This window comes from Callorhinchus milii, unplaced genomic scaffold (genome assembly GCF_018977255.1).
Source record: "Callorhinchus milii isolate IMCB2004 unplaced genomic scaffold, IMCB_Cmil_1.0 Scaffold5, whole genome shotgun sequence".
Lineage (NCBI taxonomy): Eukaryota > Metazoa > Chordata > Chondrichthyes > Chimaeriformes > Callorhinchidae > Callorhinchus > Callorhinchus milii.
In genome coordinates, this window is record NW_024704746.1 from 53,253,640 (window position 1) to 53,273,209 (window position 19,570).

The following is a 19,570-nucleotide window of genomic DNA, read 5'->3' on the forward strand; positions in this document are numbered from 1 at the left end:
GATAACTGAAGACCCTCATTCCTGGTACCATCCTGGTAAATCTCCTTTGCTCCCTCTCCAATGCCTTGACATCCTTCCTAAAGTATGGTGCCCAAAACTGAACACAGTACTCTAGCTGAGGCCAACCAGTGGAACTAAACAGATAAAGCTGAAAAGATAAAGCTAAACACCACTGATATTGGCTTCCACTTTTCAGCCACAAAACACAGTCACTCCACTTTACAGTATGTTTGTTAACCGTAGCACACTTGCTCTGAGTTTGAAAGTTGTGGGTTCAAGCCCCACATCAGGATTTGGAACTCACATAGTCTTAGCTGACACTCCACTGCAGTGCTGGGGTTGTGTTGCAATGTTAGAGGTGCCGTCCTTTGAATGAGACATTAAACCGAGATCCCGTCTGCCTGTTCAGGTGAACGTTAAAGATCCCGTAGCACTATTCAATAAGACAAGGGAGTTTCTCTCTTCTCGTGTCCTGGCCAACAATCTCCCAAACAAAATTGGTCTCTATCTCCATGGTTACTCCATGGCTAGTAAATCCTGTGAAGTACTTTGAGATGTTGCGACAACATGATAAGGCACTATATGAAATGCAAATATTATTATATAGTATACAGTAAAACTCCAATAACTTGTATCAGTTGGGACAATAACATTTAATATACCTTAGGTGAAGTCCAAGTTACCAGTAAACATGTAAAAATCATATAAAATCCAATTTAATCAATAATCTACACTGTGCATGTGTAAATTAATGCAGCTGGTAAGTGCGCATGTGATGGGTCAAGACTATGTTTCTAATGATTCAATGCATTTTGATCCGTCACTGCATGTGTACTTACAGCAAGTATTAATTACCAATAATAATCATTGCATTTGGCGTAGCACCAGTTGTTAGTCAATTGGCAGATTGCTTTCCGGGGGTAATAATACCTTTTAAAAAAAATTGTCACTAAATCCACGATTGTTTGTGGACACTGCTGTGCACAATTGCCTGCCACATTTTGCCCACAAAATATATGGTCAGTTCACTTTGCAGTATATTTTGTGAAGCACTTTGAGATGTCTCAACGGCGTGATAAAGCTCTATATCAAATGCAAAGATTATTATTATAATAACGATGCTTCTCGTTCTCATCCAAGTGTCTCTGAGTGATGTGATTTTAACCTGTGGAGCTGAGGCATATGCTGCACCTTAACAGTCTGTTAAGTGCAGTGCAAGTTTTTTTAATGTATTACGGGCATACATTTAATGCTTCAGCAACCACAGTGAAGGGTGCAGCTGTAGTTTATTGATATAGAAATCACAATACAAAAAGGCCTTCTCACCAGTTGTTGACAAAGGATGTTTACATTGTTTATTGTCGTAAATTCCTTTTGCACCATAAAGTGGCTAGACAATGTAGATCATGACAGGCTGTTTCAACTAGTCCAGAATAGCCTGTGATTGAAGGGGGGGATATTCAAAATGAATCTAAGGAAACACTATTTCAGTGAGCTAATAGTATACCTGTGGAACAGGGAGATGGTTGAAGCAGGAAGTATTGATTCCTTCAAACACAGATTAGATAGTTTTATTTTAGGAAATAACGTTATGGGATACAGTACATAGGTAGTTCAGGACATATCTGGCAGTGCATGCAACCACCAGAAAGGTGGAAGGTGAACTAAATGGACCTTGGTCTATTTTTCGTCTAGCATTTCTTATGCTCTTATGTATCCTTTCAGAGTGTTAGTATGAATTACAATTATGCAATATTTTTTTATATTACGAGCTGAAGGGTCTGTGCAACAGCACAAAATAATAATTTTGGGTGTGAGTGAGCGAGAGAGAGAGAGCCTGGCTCTCTTTCGATTCAGAAGGTTCTGGGGTCAATCCCCACATCTGAACTTTGAAATCACAAGGACCAGATTTTGTAAACCCCAGAACATCTACACCATCCCCTCCTTCCACCATGGCCCCTACCACTCCCCCCTCTCCTATACTCATTTGCCCCGATTACTCCCATCTTCCTCTCAATCACCATGTCCCAGATGAAGCCTGTTGCCTGGACCACCTCCCCACCCAGTTGCTGGTCACCCAACTCCCATCCTCCCCACTGCTGGCCAACACAGTCAACCAGTCACCCTCCTCAGGTTCTGTTCCTCTCCCCCTTAAAGCCGCTGTCATCACTCCCTTCCACAAAAAAACACCCTTGACCCCCTCCAACCTTACAAATTACCGACCCATTTCTAACCTGCCCTTCCTTGCCAAATCTCTGGAATGGGTTGTCGCTACTCAACTTTGCTTTTACCTCTCCCTCCACTCCTTCCTTGAGCCCCTCCAGTCTGGTTTCCACCCTGCCTACAGCACAGTGACGGCACCTGTCAAGGTCACAAATTATGTCCTCTCTCTCTATGACCAGGGCTACCTCTGGTCCTCCTGGACCTCTCTGCCGCATTCGACACAATCGACCACGTCCTCCTCATCCACCTCCTCTCCTCCCTCATCCATATCAGTGGAACCGCACTAACCTGTTCGAATCCTACATAACAAATCTCCTTCACTTTGTCTCCTCAAACAGCTTCTCCTCCCGCCCCTGCCTAGTCACCTATGATGTACCCCAGGGCTCCATCCTTGGCCCACTCATCTTCCTCATCTATATGCTTCCTCTTGGCAATGTCATTTTCAGACATGGGGTAAACTTCCACATGTATGTGGATTGCACACAAATCTACTTCTCCTCCTCCAGCTGTGAGATCCGCTGATGTTCTCTCTGCTTGGCTGGAGGACATCAGGGCCTGGATGAGCAAAAATTTCATTCCATTCAATGTTGACAAGATGGAAGCCATATTTATTTGATCTTCTATTGTCAGGTTCAACCCACAGCTGTCCTTCCTTCCTCTCATCCGGTCCCTGACCAGGACTGCCTTCCTTACTTCTGCCGCATTGCCCACCTCTGACTGTACCTTACCCCAGATGTAGCCAAAACACTCATCCATACGTTCATCACCTCCCGATTCAACTTCTCACTTTGCCGGTCTCCCCAGCTCCACCAAGCACAGAATCCAACTGACCCCAACTCCGTCATCCGCACACTCACCCGTACTAAACTCTGAACCCCCATCATCCCAAAATTAAATGGATCGATTTCAAGATTCTAACACTGGTTTTCAAATCCCTTTCTGCCCTGGCACCTCCCTACCTCTACAACCTGCTTACCTCCGAAACCACAGCCTGCTGCCTCTGCTCAACTGGCTCCAGCCTTCTGCATGTCTCTCATGCCATCCATCCCACCATTGCTGGCTGTCCCTTGAGCTACTGTACCCCAAAACTCTGGAACACTCTTCCTCTATCCCTTTGCCTTGCCCCTTCTTTCTCCATCTTCAGGTCGCGCCTGAAGACCTTCCTATTTGACTGTGTCTACGGGCACTTCCCTTTCCCCATGGCTCAGCATCGTGCTCCACCACTGCCTATTTTTTTGGGACGCCACCCTGCAGGAGAGGCACTATAAAATGCAAGTTGTTGTTGTTTAATACATTCTTAAAATACGCTCACTCCATGGTTGTCTGTCGGCATTGCTGTGCACAAATTGGCTGCCATATTCGCCTGTGAAATGTAAAATACACTTCATCTCCACAAACGGTTTCTCCTCTAGCCCCCACACCATCTTGTTCAGCGTTCATTAGGGTTCTGTTCTTTGTCCCCTCCTCTTCAATATCTACATGCTCCCTTCTTGGTGACCTCACCCACAGACATGGGGTTAACTTCCACATGTATATAGGTTACACCTATATGGGCAGCATGGAAGCCGGATTGGAGGGGTTCAAAGAGGGAATAGCGAGAGAGAAAGGAGCAGAGCTGGGACGCGATGACTCATTCCAGGACCTTGGAAAGGAATAAGAGGTTAGAGATGGGATGGTAGCTGGAGAGGAGGGATCGGTCCAGGGAAGGTTTTTTCAAGATGAGGGTGATGACGGCTGTTTTTAGGGGGGTGGGAACTGAACCGGTGGACAAGAAGAGGTTGATGACATCGGACAGGAGAGGGGCCAGAAAGTGGAGCTGAGAGATGAGGAGAGAGGTGGGGATGGGATCAAGGGAGCAGATGGTGGGTTTGAGTTTGCAGACAGTCGTCGTGAGGGAGGAGGGAGAGATAGGGTCGAAGGAGTATGGGGGGGATGGGTGTGGGGTGGGTCATGAGGCTGTGGACGGGGCAGCAGTGGCTGAACGTATCCCCTCGATTTTGGATTCAAGGAAGTCCAGCATCTCCTCACAGTTGGAGTTTGAGGAGAGCCTACTCCACCTTACTAAGCCAGTCCGTAACCTTGGCACCTTGTTTGACCCTCAACTGTTATTTCTACCCCACATTTGTACCATGACCCGTTCTGCCTTCCCCCACCTGCCCAGGCCTGCTTCACGTCACCCTCCTTGGCCGCCCTACCATTGGTGGGCGGCCCTTCAACCATTTTGTCCCCACTCTCTGGAACACTCCCACAGTCCCTCCACCTCGCCCCCTCCCTTACATCCTTCAAGACCCATCTCAAGACCCTCCTCTTCAACCGTGCTTTCGATCCCCTCCTTCCCCCCCCTGCCCTCCTCCCTCTCCGATCCCGATCCCCAGCTCAGGTCCAAAACACTGATTGTCCAGCGCCTTATGGCATCCTCTCGACCTGAAAGGCGCTATACAAATGTAACTTTGTTGATGTTGTTAAAATTGAACCAGTCTTCATTTATGAAAAAAGGGTTGCACATACTTATTCAGTGTTTTCCTCCAAAGGAGCCACCTGCTGGTGTGTTACAATCATGTATGTCAGACCCAGTAAAACACTTGGTAATTTTGCGCTGCTGTCCATGCCCTGATACTCCTCTGCTGTGCTCTCTCATCCCTTCTGATCCTATCAGTCCTCAACCAGCTCCAGCCTAAAGTACGTTGCTTTTTAATGACTTTTGTTTCGTCAATTAACTCATTTGACTTATTTTTGACCTCATCCAAACTATGGCACAGTTGATTGTGCAAATGTGCTTTGCTTCCCACTAATTCTTTCCTAACAATAATAATCTTTGCATTTGATGTAGCACCTTATCACGTTGTTGAGACGTCTCAAAGTGCTTCACAGGATACACAATAAAGCGGACTAACTGAGTATTGACTATATTTTGTGGGCGAAACACAGCAGCCAATGTCCCACAAACAGCCATGCAGTGAGTAACAATTTTATTTATTTGGGGAGGAGCGGTAGGTGCAAGAGAGTACCTGAACCAATTAGGGGAAATCTTAATGTCAGTGGAAACATAAACCAAAGTAAAATAGATCTAACTCCATTGGTGGAAGATAAGGAAACTAATAATGCTAATAAAGTAAAAGGGAAAGGCAACAATGGAGCTGTGCTTGTATTAATGCAAGAAGTCTGGCCAACAAGATGTGCGACCTGCCCCTTGCAAGGGGCAACAGATTGGACATCATTAGTATCACAGAGACATGGTGGAATGATTCCAATCAATGGGATACAAATCTGGAAGGATTCACACTGTTTAGGAGGGACCATATCGGGAGAAGAGGAGGTGGTGTGGCAGTAAAAATAAACTCCGGTATTTGAGGCATAAATAAGAGAGGATACAGAATCACTTTGGATAGAATTAATAGATGGCAATAGAGGTAAACTATTACTGGGGGGATGCTATAGACCCCCAGACCAGTGATAGCCTCATCTGGAACTGTGTGATGAGATAAGGAAGGCGACTAGCAAAGGACCAACCATAGTAGTTGCAGATTTGAACTTACCAGAAATTGATTGGGAGAAAAATGTGTCTACTGGTAAGATAGGGAAGGAACTTCTAGAGTTAAAGGAAGAGTGTTTTATGACTCAGTTTGAAAAGGAGCCAACAAGAGAAATAACATGTTTGATTTTGTTATAAGTAACAGGGACGATCAAATCTCAAACACAAAGGTAGGTGAGGGATTAACAGTAATCATAATGATATCACATTTGGTATTTCAAGGATTGGTGAGGTTATAAAAACACAAACAAAATTGCCAAATTTTAAGAAGACCAATTTTATGCGCTTGAGAAGTCTTGTCAAAGTGGGCCTAGCAGGTTTAAACATGGTTAACAGAGCAGAGGAACCATGAAGCTCATTCAAGGAGCTGATTCAGAATGCAATGGATCAAGCTTAAAGGCTTTCCTGCCTGGTTGGACAGGGCCACAAAGTGACTCATAAAGAAGAAAATAAAGGCATTTAAGGCCATGAACTATAAAGCCACAGAGAAAAGACGGACCCATTACCAGAAGATATGCCAGGAATGTAAGAAAGGTATCAGAATGGCAAAGAAACATTTTGAACTGAACATGACAAGAGATGCAAATAAATGCATACCCAGTAATAGATGCAATAAAAAGGGTTTTAGTTACATTAAGAGAAAAAGAAAAATGAGGGATGGAATAGGGCCATTGAAGGTGGAATCTGGTGAGGATATGAAAAATGATGCTGCACAAGCTGCAAAAGTACTAAATACCTTTTTTGCCTCAGATTTTAGTAAAGAGGAGATAGGAAATTTATCGGATCTGGAAACAGAACTTAGTGGTGTTGCAACGGCAAGTTGTAACACTATACATATCATTATATTATATAGTCTATTCTGTGAAGCGCTTTGAGACGTCGAGAAGACGTGAAAAGCGCTATATCAAATGCAAGGATTATTATTATTATTATTATCAGCATTATTGCCGAACAACTTTGCAAACTTAAGGTAAACAGATCCCAAGGGCCGGATAAGTTGAATCCAAGAATCTTTAAGGAACTAAAGGAGGAAATTGCAGGAACTCTGGCACAAATCTTTCAAAAATCACTGATATTCGTGAGGTGCCTGGGGCGTGGAGAAAGACAGAATTTACTCCTGTTCTTAAAAAAAGTAGCATAAGTGACCCAGGAAACTACAGATCAGTGAGTTTGACGTCCATTATAGGTAAAGTTATGGAGGCTCTTACACAAAATATGATCATGGAGCATCTGGACTGTAATAAAATGATATAAGATAGCCAATATGGGTTCATGATGGGGCGATCCTGCCCAACTAATTGACTGTGTGGCAAAGGAGCTTGGTAAAAGGAAGGCAGTGGATGTTGTATATCTACATTTCAGTAAGGTCTTTGGTACAGTTCCTCTTGAAAGGCTGGTACTGAAAATGAAGAAAGCGTGAATCAGAGGAAGTACAGGAAATTCATCAGGCTGGGAGAATGGTTACCAATGGAGTTCCACAGGAGTCTGTTTTGGGACCTCTTTTATTTAATATTTTTATAAATGATCTGCAGCTAAGAGTCACAAGCACGATGGCTAAATTTGCAGATGACACGAAGCTAATGAAGCTGCAAAGATAAATAATAATATAATAATCCTTTCATTTGATATAGCGCCTTATCACGTCTTCAAGACATCTCAAAGTGCTTCACAATTGACATGCCAATTGACTGTATCTTTTCTGGGCGAAACGCAGCAGTTAACTGCACAAAGCAATGTCCCACAAACAGTCATGGATTGAGATGACCAGGATAGGTTACAGGAGGACTTAAACATACTTGGAAATTGGGCAGATCAATGGCAGATGAAATACAATGTAGAAATACAACGTGCTTTGCATGGGTGCAAAAAAAATCCAGGAATGGACTATTATTTAAATGGGAAGAAAATAATCCACATGGAAAATGAAAAGGACCTGGGGATTCTGACTGATAATAAGTTGAAGCTCGGTAGCAGTGAGTAAGGCAAACCAGATGCTGTGTTGCATTGAAAGGGCAATATTGAGCCAAAATAGTGGGGTAATCCTGACACTTTATAAATCACTGGTGTAACCACACTTGGAATACTGTGTGCAGTTCTGGTCACCACGAAATGAAAAAGATATTGCAGCGACTGAGAGGATCCAGAAAAGGGCAAGCAAAATGATTGAGGGGATGAAGGGACTGGACTATAAGGAGCGATTAGGTAAACTGAGCATGTTCACCCTGGGTAAGAGAAACTCCCTTCTCTTTTAGAATAGTGACATGGGATCTTTAACATCCACCTGAAAAGGCAGAGAGGACCTCAGTTTTACATCTCATTCAAAAGACATCACCTCCAAAGGACAACACCCTCCCAGCACTGTATCGGAGTGTCAGGTTAGACGACATGATTCCAAGTCCCGACGTGGAGCAACTTTCTGACTCAGAAGAGAGAGTGCTACCACTCTGCCAGACTGACACACAAGAAGAAATACTAAAAGAAAACACCAAACTGTAACTTCTGTTGTATTCCTTTACTGGTTTTGCATCCTGCTTAATCCTCCAGAGAGTTTTTCACAGAGCCCCAGTGTTTGTCTTCTACATGCTTGAACTTCTGTGTTATTTTTAGGTTTAGACTTTATTTCAATATCACATCCAGTGATAACAAGAACTTAAGTGTTCCCTCACTTCCATCTCACACTCATCTTTTTTTCTTGGCGAATGCCTTGATACATACTCTCACATCTGTCCTGAGTCTCTTCCACACATGTTGTGGTAAGAAGCAGCCCTGAATTCCCCATCTGTGAACTTGTTTTGGTGTTTGAACATTTCCCTTTCCTTCCTTGTCCCTGCCGCATTTCACAAGATCATAAGATCGTTTTGGATGAAGAAGGCCTTTTTGGCCCATTTGATCTCATCCCTCCAGAACACCCATCCCATTGCCCCCCCCCACCCATCACAGCATCAAGCTGTTCCCCAAATCAGTCCAGTGTCCTGGCCTCAAATAAATTTCCTGGTAACCTGTTCCAGCCATCGATCGCCCTCTGTGCAAAGAAAAATGTCCTGATTGACAGGTCTTGGAATCACAAAGTCTAAGCTGACGTTCCAATGCAGTGCTACAACAAGATTACATTTGTACAGCGCTAGGGTGTGGTGCATTGTTAGAGGTGCTGTTCTTTAAATGAAATGTTAAACCAAGGTCCCGTCTGCCTTTCCAGGTGAATGTTAAAGATCTCGGGCGCTATTCGAAAAAAAAGGTTTCTCTCTCCCGGAGTCCTAGCCAACAATCCCCAAATAAAATTGATGACTATCTCCAGAGTTGTTTGTGGGACATTGCTGGGCGCAAACTGGCTGTTGTGTTTCACTCATAAAATTCATAGTCAAAACCATTTTACAGTATATCTTGTGAAGCAATTTGAGACATCTCAGCGATATGATAAGGCACTATATCATATGTAAGGATTATTGTTATCTGTTCCAAAATTGCCCTTTACAACTCCAAAGCTATGTCCTCCTGCTCCACTGTCACAAGATTTATCTTAATAATAAATCCTTTTACTTGATATAGCCCCTTATCACATCTTCGAGACGTCTCAAAGCGCTTCACAGAATATACTGTAAAGGGAATTGACCATATTTTGTGGGAGAAACGTGGCAGCAAATTGCACATAGCAGTGTCCCATATACAGTTGTGGATTGAGTGACCACATTTTTTATTACCCCCGGAAACGACTAGTAACCTGGTTAAGAGTAAGAAACTTGTCTTACGTTTGCCCTGCCCAGGAGTCAAACCCAGGTCCCCTCACTTATGAGGCGATTGCTCTAACCAATATGCTACAGGACTTGCTGTTCTTGCCAACTTCTGAAGGTTTGTGACCTTGAGCTCACAGTCTTGCCTGAGACTCCTATATAGTACTGTGAGAGCGCTGCATTGTTTGAGGTTTAGATGAGACATTAAGCGATGTCCCATCTGCCTGTTCATGTGGGCATTAAAGATCCCACGGTACTATTCAAAAAGACAAGGGAGTTTCTCTCTCCCGGTGTCATGGTCAACTATCTGCCAAATAAAATTGGTGACGCTCTCCAACAGGAAAGGCACTGTATAAACACAGGGATTATTTATCTGCCTGTCTCTGCTGGCAGTATTGAAAAGGGAATTGGTCCGAAAGGCGGTGTCTGCATTCGATTGACAGAGCAGAGGTGACTCCACGTCCAATCTCCATTTGCACAGGGGATAGACAGTGCTGCTGCGCTTTTGACCTCAATGAGACATCTCAAAGCGCTTCACAGAATATATTGTTAGAGTGGATTGACTGTGTGAACGTGACAGCCAATTGCGCACAGCAGTGTCCCAAAACAATTGTGGATTAAGTGACCACATTTGTTTTGGAGGGATTATTACTGATGGAAGCGATCCGCCAATTGATTAACAACCTAATAACAACTGCTTGGTAAACAGAGGTGTGTGGATTAAGGAAACTTGCTCAAGGTTTCGCTTGTCATCAATGTGTTTCTTTTCCCCCTGTTGATATCTGGCATGATCACTTGCTTTGAGGAGTGCTGTGCAGCACCTTCTGTTGCCATGGCGCTAAGGATGGTTGCTAAGGATCACCACTGTGGCCCTGCAGCACTTTCATTTTGCAAATCATTTTTCATTTCCAGAAGAATTGGTTGCATAAAACCTGTATTCATCATCGTGGAAACCACAGTTCCTTTGGCATCCGGGAATCACACCGTGTATTATTCAGCGCAAATCTTACCAGGCAAATGCATGACGGGGTCAGGGGCCAGAGCAACTGATATCTGCTTATTTTATCCTTGTGCAAACAATGCCTGTTGAGGTTTACGTGAGAGATCCCACGGCACGACTCAAAAAAGAGACGGGCATTTCTCCTAGTATCCTGGCCAACAAAACTAGACTAAAGTGGAGTCCCGAGGGAGTGGTTAGAGTGCTCGCCTTGCAAGCGAAGAGGATGTGGGGTACGATTACTGGGTGGGGTGAAATCTGAGATAACTTTCCTTACTCCTCTGTTTCCCTTGTAGTAAGCAGGAACCCAGTTGTTAGTCGATTGGTAGATCGCTTTTCGGGGGTAATAATCACTCAATCCATGACTGTTTGTGGGACACTGCTGGGTGCATTTGGCTGCCCCTTTTCGCCCACAAAATCCACAGTCAATCCACTTTCCAATATATTCTGTGAAGCACTTTGGGACGTCTCAATGACGTGATAAGGCATTATGTCAAATGCAATGATTATTATTATTATTGAGTGAGGTCTTGTTCTATTGTATCTTACAGAACAATGGGCTACAAGAACAGATACCTGAAGGTTCCCAATGGCCACTTCTGGATTGAAGGCGATCACCACGGACACAGTTTTGACAGCAATGCCTTTGGACCTGTAAGTCAATGTTTCCCTTCAAAACAGCCTCCAAACACCTCACTGTGTTTGTGTTTTGTTGCATTTGCAAAAAGCAGATGCTTAAATCATAGAGAAAACTCAACTCAAATCAGAAAACAGCAAGTTCTTCCGTATTATCGTGAACAAAACTCAAGGAAATACAAGCCAAATTTATGCAATTTTTCTCATAGTTTAACTCTTTAAATCCTGGTATCATTCTGATGATATATCATTGAATGTCATCGAGTGAGGTCTTGTTCATTGTTTCTTACAATTCACAGAAAATGTGTTTTCACATGTTTTTGCCATGTTTTCAGTACGGCTTGATACCCGAACAGACCCTGTCAAGTTACATAACCATTTGAATTCACATTAGGTTTCCGCAGGTCATGCAGAGATATTGAAAGAATTTTAAAAAAAATTCNAAAAAAGAACATTGCGGGTCTTGTTCTATCGAATATCGTGTTATTTTAAATTGCGTATGTTCCCATCGGAGACACCGACTGACATTGTGCATGGTGAAAACAAGTGGGAGTGTTAGAGTTGAACACCTTGCCGAGTAGGGTGGTGGAGGCTGAGTCCATTGTAGCTTTCAAGAGGCAAGTAGACAGGTGTAGGAAAAAGAGGGTCTTGGCAGTGTATGGGGATAAGGCGGGATTGAAGCGATATACTTGCTCTGTGAGCCAGTGCAGGTTTAATGGGCTAAATTTCAGAAAGTGTTTCTATGGTTTCAGTGGATGTAACTGAGCGCTGGTGGAATAGCCAACCTCCCCAGCATATTGTTTTCACCAGCATATTGTTGACAACAACTTAAGTCCACCATCAATCATAAGACAATACAATATAAGATTACATTTTACACGCGCTGTAGTTAGACAAGGTAGATAAGACAGATAGAGAAGGGGTGATACGCAGGTGTAGAGAGAGAGTTCCAGAGGTTAGGGACATAGCAGAGCAGAGAGGGCAAGCAGGAGTTTAATAATTCTTACATTTGATATAGCGCCTTATCATGTTGTCGTCGAGACTTCTCAAAGCACTTCACTGGATTAACTGTAAAGTATAGTGACTGGGTATTTTGTGGGCAAAAACATGGCAGCCAGTTTTACGTTTGTTAGCTAGGAGATGGAGAGAGAAACACGCTTCTCTTCTCGAATAGTGCAATGGCATTTTTAACGTTTACCTGAACAAGCAGTCGGGGGACCTTGGTTTAATATCTCATCTGAAGGAAGGCACCTCTAACAATGCAACACACCTCAGCACTGCATTGAAACATCAGCGTAGACGATGTGATTCCAAGTCGCGACGTGGGGATTTAACCCACTCTGCTCGCTGGGCGTGGCAATGCTGATTTAGATGTAACATTATTAAAGATCTGCCAGCTCTTAAACACTGTTAAAAAAAAACTTGCAGGATCGTTGAAAGGAAAACTGTCGAAAGGGAATGTTTTCAAGTGTGATAGCTCCCTTTGCTGTAGTTGGACTACAGCAGACGAGAAACCAAAGGCTCATTCGTTCCTCAAGGTAATCTCGACTCATTTGTCACCACTCAGCTCAGCAGCGTCTGAACCTGCAGCTACACGGATGGCATTGAATAAGTGCTAACTGCCCTACATGTTCTTTAAATACATTTAATGTTATGTAACACACCCAATTTAGTCATGCACACCTTTGCACAGATTTCACACCGGAAATTTAACTCTCCCATCGTAACAACAATTACGGGTATTGGTTACTCTTTCCCTACCAGTGAGTTTTACCAGTGATGAGTGTGTGAGCTCCCAGTGACTAGTGGGTGAGCTCTCAGTGACTAGTGTGTGAGCTCTTATTGACTAGTATTTCTTTCTCCTGACCACTCTCCTGCTAGAACAACAACAAGATTTCATTTATAGAACGCCTTTCACATCGGGAGGACGTCCCAAGGCGGTGGACAGTTGGGTCGGGACACGAGCAGGGGGGAAATGGTCAGGGTGAGGGGAGGGAAGGGAGGGAGCGAGGAGTGGGTAGAGAGTCGAGAGGGGAGCTGAAGGCACGATCGAAGAGAAAGGCCTTGAAGGAGGAAAGGGAGGAGGTAAGGCGAAGGCACTGGGGGATGGAGTTCCAGAGCCTAGGGGCTGAGAGGCTGAAGGCCCGGCCACCGTTGGGGGATGTGGAGCAGACCGGAGCCAGAGGAACGGAGGGTACGGGCAGGTAAGTAAGGGGATAGTAGGTCAGAGACGTAGGAGGGAGCAAGGCCGTGAATGGCCTTGTAGGTGAGGATGAGGATCTTGAATTCGAGATGTCAACATACCTCCTGCAGTATAAGTAATAATCCTTGCATTTGATATAACACATTATCATGTCGTTGTAAGATTCAGAAGGAGAAAACCGAAAAGTTGGTGTATAATTCTTGAATTTACTAAAAATAGATTAGCAATTGTCAACAAGTCAGACTGTTAGTTTAACAAATCCTTCAAGTTGAGACAATAGATTCAGTAAAACCAATGTTACCGCTTCCCACTGGGAAGAAACGTTGACCCTCGATGACGACTGGAGTGATTGCGTATCATTGCGTTTTCTTGAGGATCATGAGAGGAAAACTAGAGACAAAGGCAGGGTGCCTCATGAATCAGACGAGGGAAGGGGAGACAGAGTTAAAAAGCACTTGAAAGAAGTAACTTTGGAATAGTTGGAGTTGTTGTAGTGAGCCAAAGTTGGTCATCAAAAGTGCGCTAGAATCTCTTCAGTATTTGCAGCAGGTGTACGAACTGCGTTTCTGTGTGTGAAAATTCCACAGAGAGAAAAAAATGTAAATCAAATTCTCAGCACTGTTAACTGGAGAAGCATTGGAGTTTTCTCACTGGGGATTACCCAGCTAACTTTTGTGCAAACAAAGTGTCCCTTGGGGGCCACTTTGCCAATATTATCGTCTTGAAGTAACATCAGCAAAATGTTCCCATGTGGTAGTGAGTGCTGCCGTTTATAAATGAAATGAACTATTGGCAATACGTATCTGCAAGCACAAGACTGTTCAGGAACATTGTACCTCAGAGATGAGCTGGGTTAAAGACACAAGAAATTAATGTGTCATTTAAGTGCCTTGAAGATCACTCTAAAGCAGGTCTTGCAAGCTTACAGCAGATATTGTAGGCAGAACTGCTTCCTTGTTCCGATCTGGGATTGACATGAAGTGAAAGCTCAAAAAGTGAAAGCAGTTAGTGTTGCACATTGATGCAAGATGTGTAGTTTCCACAGTGGCACAGCTCTTCCTGTCCAGTCTATGTGGTACTCATTGAAATAGTGTAATTTTCGTACCCCGCTGCTTAATGGCGCAATTACTCAGTGGCATTTAATTTCCAATCACTGGAGAGTAATTTGTGACGTTTTGCAAATGCATTTGCAAATAGCTAATCCTGCAGGTACCTGGATGTGTCACCGGAGCGCCTACTTGGCTGCCAATGTCTTGTCAGGCTTCCTGCTGTGGAGTCCTGTAGAGTAGTGATTGGAGTGCTTGCCTCGCAAACAAGAGAACCCGCGTTCAATTCCCGGCTGGGGCAAAACCTCAGGGAAGCTTCCTTACACCACACACCTTTATTTACCTAGCAGTAAATAGGAACCCATTGTTAATCAATTGGAGGATCGCTTTCTGGGAATGATAATCCAACCAAAATAAATAAATAATTTGGTCACCGAATCCATGACTGTTTGTGGGACAGTGCTGTGTGCAATTGGTTGCTGCATTTCGCCCACAAATACAGTCAATCCAATAATAATCCAATCCAATGATAAATGCTATATCAAATGCAAGGATTATTATTTATTGAATTTACGCAGCCTTTCATCAAAGAGAAGCCATATGTTCATGTGAATGTGTTTCTTTTCACACCATAGTGCCTGACTGCTTCAGTCACTTAAGGATTGCAGTCACATGCAAGCGGATGATTTCTGGAGGGTCGTAGCCTGTACTCTCTAACTTTGACTACGGACAGCTCAGCTGCTCAACGCTGATCCCACAGCTTTTCAGTTCTACATTGACAGTACAGTGAGGTGCAAAATGGTGCCGTCAAACCACAATGGTATTGCTTTGCTGTTTGATGGTTCCCCTTTTCAGCTCACTGTCAGGCTCAACTATGCTAACTGGCTCCTCACTGGTCTTCCAAAGTCTTCCCTTCCCAAGCTGCAGATGATTCAGAACTCTGCAGCTTGTGTCCTCTCCCGCACCAGACTCTGTGAACCCATCACCCCCACCCTTGCCCGGCTCCACTGCTTCCGCATTCCCCAGAGCAATGTGGTTCAACCGGCATCTGGCTCCCCCTCCCTTCATATCATCTGGCCCACCTACTCCATCCATATGTTTCTGGAAAAGTGACACAAAAATATTGCTTATGCGGCCCACGGACTTTGTCAAATAGGGCATTTGGCTCTTGGCAGCCAAAAGGTTGGACCACCCTGCCCCAGAGAATAGAGTTCAAAATCCTTGTCCTCATTTTCAAAGCCCTCCACAGCATCGCTCTTCCCTACCTCTGTGACCTGCTAACTCCATACTGATCTGTCCACTCTCTCCGCTCAGCGGACTCCAGCCTGCTCCATGTCCCCCTCCGGGCCCGCCCCACCATCAGAGGTTGGACCTACAGTCTCTCTGCCCCCAACCTTTGGAACTCCATCCCACAGTCCCTTCGCTTTGCTCCCTCAGTTGCCTCCTTCAAGGCCCATCTTAAGACCCTCTTCTTTGAGCATACCGTGGGTCACCCTCCTACTCTCCACAACAACATCTTGTATTTAAATAGCGCCCTTCACGTCTCCACCACTCCTGATCCCAACCCCCAGCTCGGGTGCCAATCCTTAACTGTCCTATGCCTTGGGACATCCTCTCAATGTGAAAGCTGCTACACAAATGTAACTTGTTATTGTTGCTTTAGTATTTGTCAATCTTAACAATTAATTTACAAGTTAACAGCCTCCAGGTCCTGCCAGATGCTGGCTTACCCTCTGCTTGCCGCTGCAATACAGAATATACAAGTGGCTGATTCATTGAGGATAAATGCAATTCACTTCTATTGGATGGGGATGTGATTTATGTCACATTGACTACAAATACACTTTACCTTGCACCCAATGAATAAGCTGCAGTGCACGATAAATAGAAATTAATAATCCTTGCATTTGATATAGCACCTTATCACTGTTGCATATTGCTTCAAGGCTAAATTGACAATTGGACATTGGCCAATGAGAAGCAAGCAGGCAGCATAAAATGATTCAGGGAAAGGGTCAGGACAGAGTGTTGAAGAGAACGGTTGAAATCAGGAACTATTGAGGTTAAACTGTGTTGTGGATTGACAAACAATACATGCAGTCAGAAGTAAAAATGGAAGAACCTGGAGAGAAACGAACTATGGGATTGAACATGGATTGAAAAGCAAAATGCTAGGAGAAGCAGAATTGAGTGCTCTTCCAAGTTATGTGCAGATACCAAGACCACTGATGTTGGTTGGAAGTTTACGGCATAATTAGCAATAGTTTGAAAGAGACTTTAAAATTTGGGGATTAGCAGCAAACATAATGAAACTGTTGCAGGAACAGCAGTCTGCGATATTTTTGAATGTGGCAGGTGAGGAGGCATGGGAATGTTTTGCAATCCTAGAATGAGGTGGACATGCCAGTGAAGGAGATGATGACTATTATGATGGAAAGATGCTCTAGGAAAAATAATATAATAATTGACCAACTTAAGTTTGGAAAAAGAAAGCAGAGACCCACAGAATCATTCAATCAGTACTGTGCGGTACTAAAATTCCTAAGTAAAAATTGCAATTTCAGAACATTAAGAGAGGAAATGATACGGGACCAGATTGTAGTTGGCATAAAAGATAGTAGGTTATAAGGTAAGCTTTTAAAAAAAGGGGATCTGACGTTATTACGATCAGCAATGGAAATAATAAGGATTGAAGAATGACAAAATAAATATGAGAGAGATGGAGAGAAATGGAAATAGATGAACTAGCCAACAGACAAAGTTGGACTGACACAGATGAAGAGCATGGAGTGCAGAGAATATACAGACCAAGAGGGAGGCAACGCAGAATGTGTGGCAATGTGGATTGAAACATTATATGATGAGATGTCCCACAGAAGGAAAATAATGCTATCAGTGCAAAAGATATGGGCATTATGCAAGAATATGCAAATAGATGACAAGGAACTGTGGAGAGAAATAGCAGATATAAAGCACAGGAGAAAAGTCAAACAGAAGGAAGAGAGTGCAATAGGCCAAATAATCCAATGAGAGCCAGAATTCGGCAAATTAATCGAGAATATGAAAGGATAGACAGCTCAGATATAGAATTCAGAGAAAGTGAACAAGAGGAGGAGTACAACATTGAAGCAGTGGAACTCACCAAAAGAGTACACACAAAAGAAAAAGGAAAAAATGAGTGAATGGTGTATCTATGGTATAAAAAAGTAAGGACAGTCATTCAGTGCAAATTAGATACAGGAGCACCGACCAGTGTAATGGCATGGGAAGAATTCAACAACAACAACAAAATTACATTTATAGAGCGCCTTTCAAGTTGGGAAGCCGTCCCAAAGCGCTGAACAGTCAGGTGTCGGGGCCCGAGCATGGGGGATGGGTGGTGTAGGGGTGATGGAAGCAGAGAGGTGGGAGGGAGACCAAAGGCATGGTTGAAGAGAAGGGTCTTGAGACTGACCTTGAAGGATGCAAGGGAGGAAACGAGGTGAAGGGACCATGAGATAGTGTTCCAGAGTGTTGGGTCAGTGAGGCTGAAAGCCCGGCCACTGATGGTAGGGCAGGTGACATGGAGCAGGCCGGAGCCAGATGAATGGAGGATACATAACACAAAATTGGGAGAACCAAATATGGGGAAAGGGTTAGGTAAATTATGGCATATAACAAAGGAAATATTGAAACAGTGGGGAGAAGAGATATAGAAGTGATCTACAAAGGGAGACAATATAGAATAAAATTCTACATTGTAAAAATAAAAACTGATTATTTATTAGGACTGGAGGATTTAATAAAAATGGGAATATTAAAAAGAATTGGGAATTTGAAAAAAGAGGAAAGTGAACCAAGGAAAATGGAAGAAATAGGAAAATATAAAGTGTTCAGAAAGTGAGGATTAATGAAAGGAGATTACACAATAAGGTTAGAAGAGACAGTAATTCAGCCATTAGAGAGAGTACCAGAGGCACTGAAAAAAAGACTGAAAGAAAAATTAGACCAAATGGAAAGGGACCAAATAATAAAAAAGGTGGACAAATCCACTGAGTGGGTAAGTGCGGTGCTAATCACAGAGAAACCAGACAAATCATTAAGGATATGTTTAGATCCACAACAGTTAAACAGAGCTATAAAAAGGGAATATTATGCAATTCCCACTTTAGAAGATGCACATGCTTTACTACATAGAGCTAGTTACTTCTCGATATTAGATTGCTCATCAGCGTACTGGCAAGTCAAATTGTGGAAGGTCAACAACAACAACAAGATTTCATTTATAGAGCACCTTTCACATCAGGAAGACGTCCCAAGGCGCTGGACAGTTGGTCAGGACCTGAGCAGGGGGGAAATGGTCAGGGTGAGAGGAGGGAAGGGAGGGAGCGAGGAGGGGGTAGAGAGTCGAGAGAGGAGCTGAAGGCATGGTCGAAGAGATATTACAATGTTTATGACACAGCATGGGAGGTATTGCTTCCAAAGAATGCCCTTTGGCATCAAGTCAGCACAAGAGGGGTTCCAGAAAAAAATGTTGCAAATACCAGACGTGATCAATTATATTGACACCATTTTGATGTATGGTAAAACACGGAAAGAACACGATGAAAGGTTAGAAAAGGTATTACAAAATGTTTGTAAGAAAATATAAAGCTAAACAAAGAAAAGTGCAGGATAGAAGTAACGGAAGTAAAATACTTAGAACACATATTTACCCAAGAAGGGTTAAAAATTAATCAGGAAAAGGTAATAGCAATGACAAAAATGCATCAATAGATAAAAAAAAGGAGTCAAAAGGCTCATGGGAATGGTGAATTGGGTGGCAGAGTTATTCCAAAAGTAATTAAAATAATAGGACCAATAAGGGGCTTATGAAAGAAAAAAAGAGAGTTCATGAGGNAAAAATAACAGAAAAAAAGCATTTCAGCAAATAAAAGAGGCTATAACAAAAGTTCCAGTGTTAAAATTTTATGATGTATATGCGCCAGTTAAAATATCTTTAGACGCAAGGGTTAGGAGTGACACAAACTCAAGAAGAAAAGACCGTAGCATATGCATCGAATGCTCTATCAGAGACAGAAAAAAATAGACAAAGATAGAGAATGAGTGTTTAGCAGTTGTATTAGGGTGCGAGAGATTTAAACAATATGTGTTTGGAAACAAAGTAATAATCGAAAGTTACCACAAAATAGAAAGGTACACCAGAGGAGGTACCACCATATTGGA

General features: G+C 43.2%; 1 protein-coding gene across 1 annotated transcript in view; it reads left to right on the forward strand.

Annotated features, from left to right (window-relative positions):
* Positions 1-19,570, forward strand: part of immp2l (inner mitochondrial membrane peptidase subunit 2) — a 324,690-nt gene that overhangs the window by 263,553 nt on the left and 41,567 nt on the right. The window contains exon 5 of the mRNA XM_007905133.2: positions 11,032-11,134. Coding sequence (XP_007903324.1) covers positions 11,032-11,134 — 103 coding nt within the window. The remainder of the gene's footprint in view (positions 1-11,031; positions 11,135-19,570) is intronic.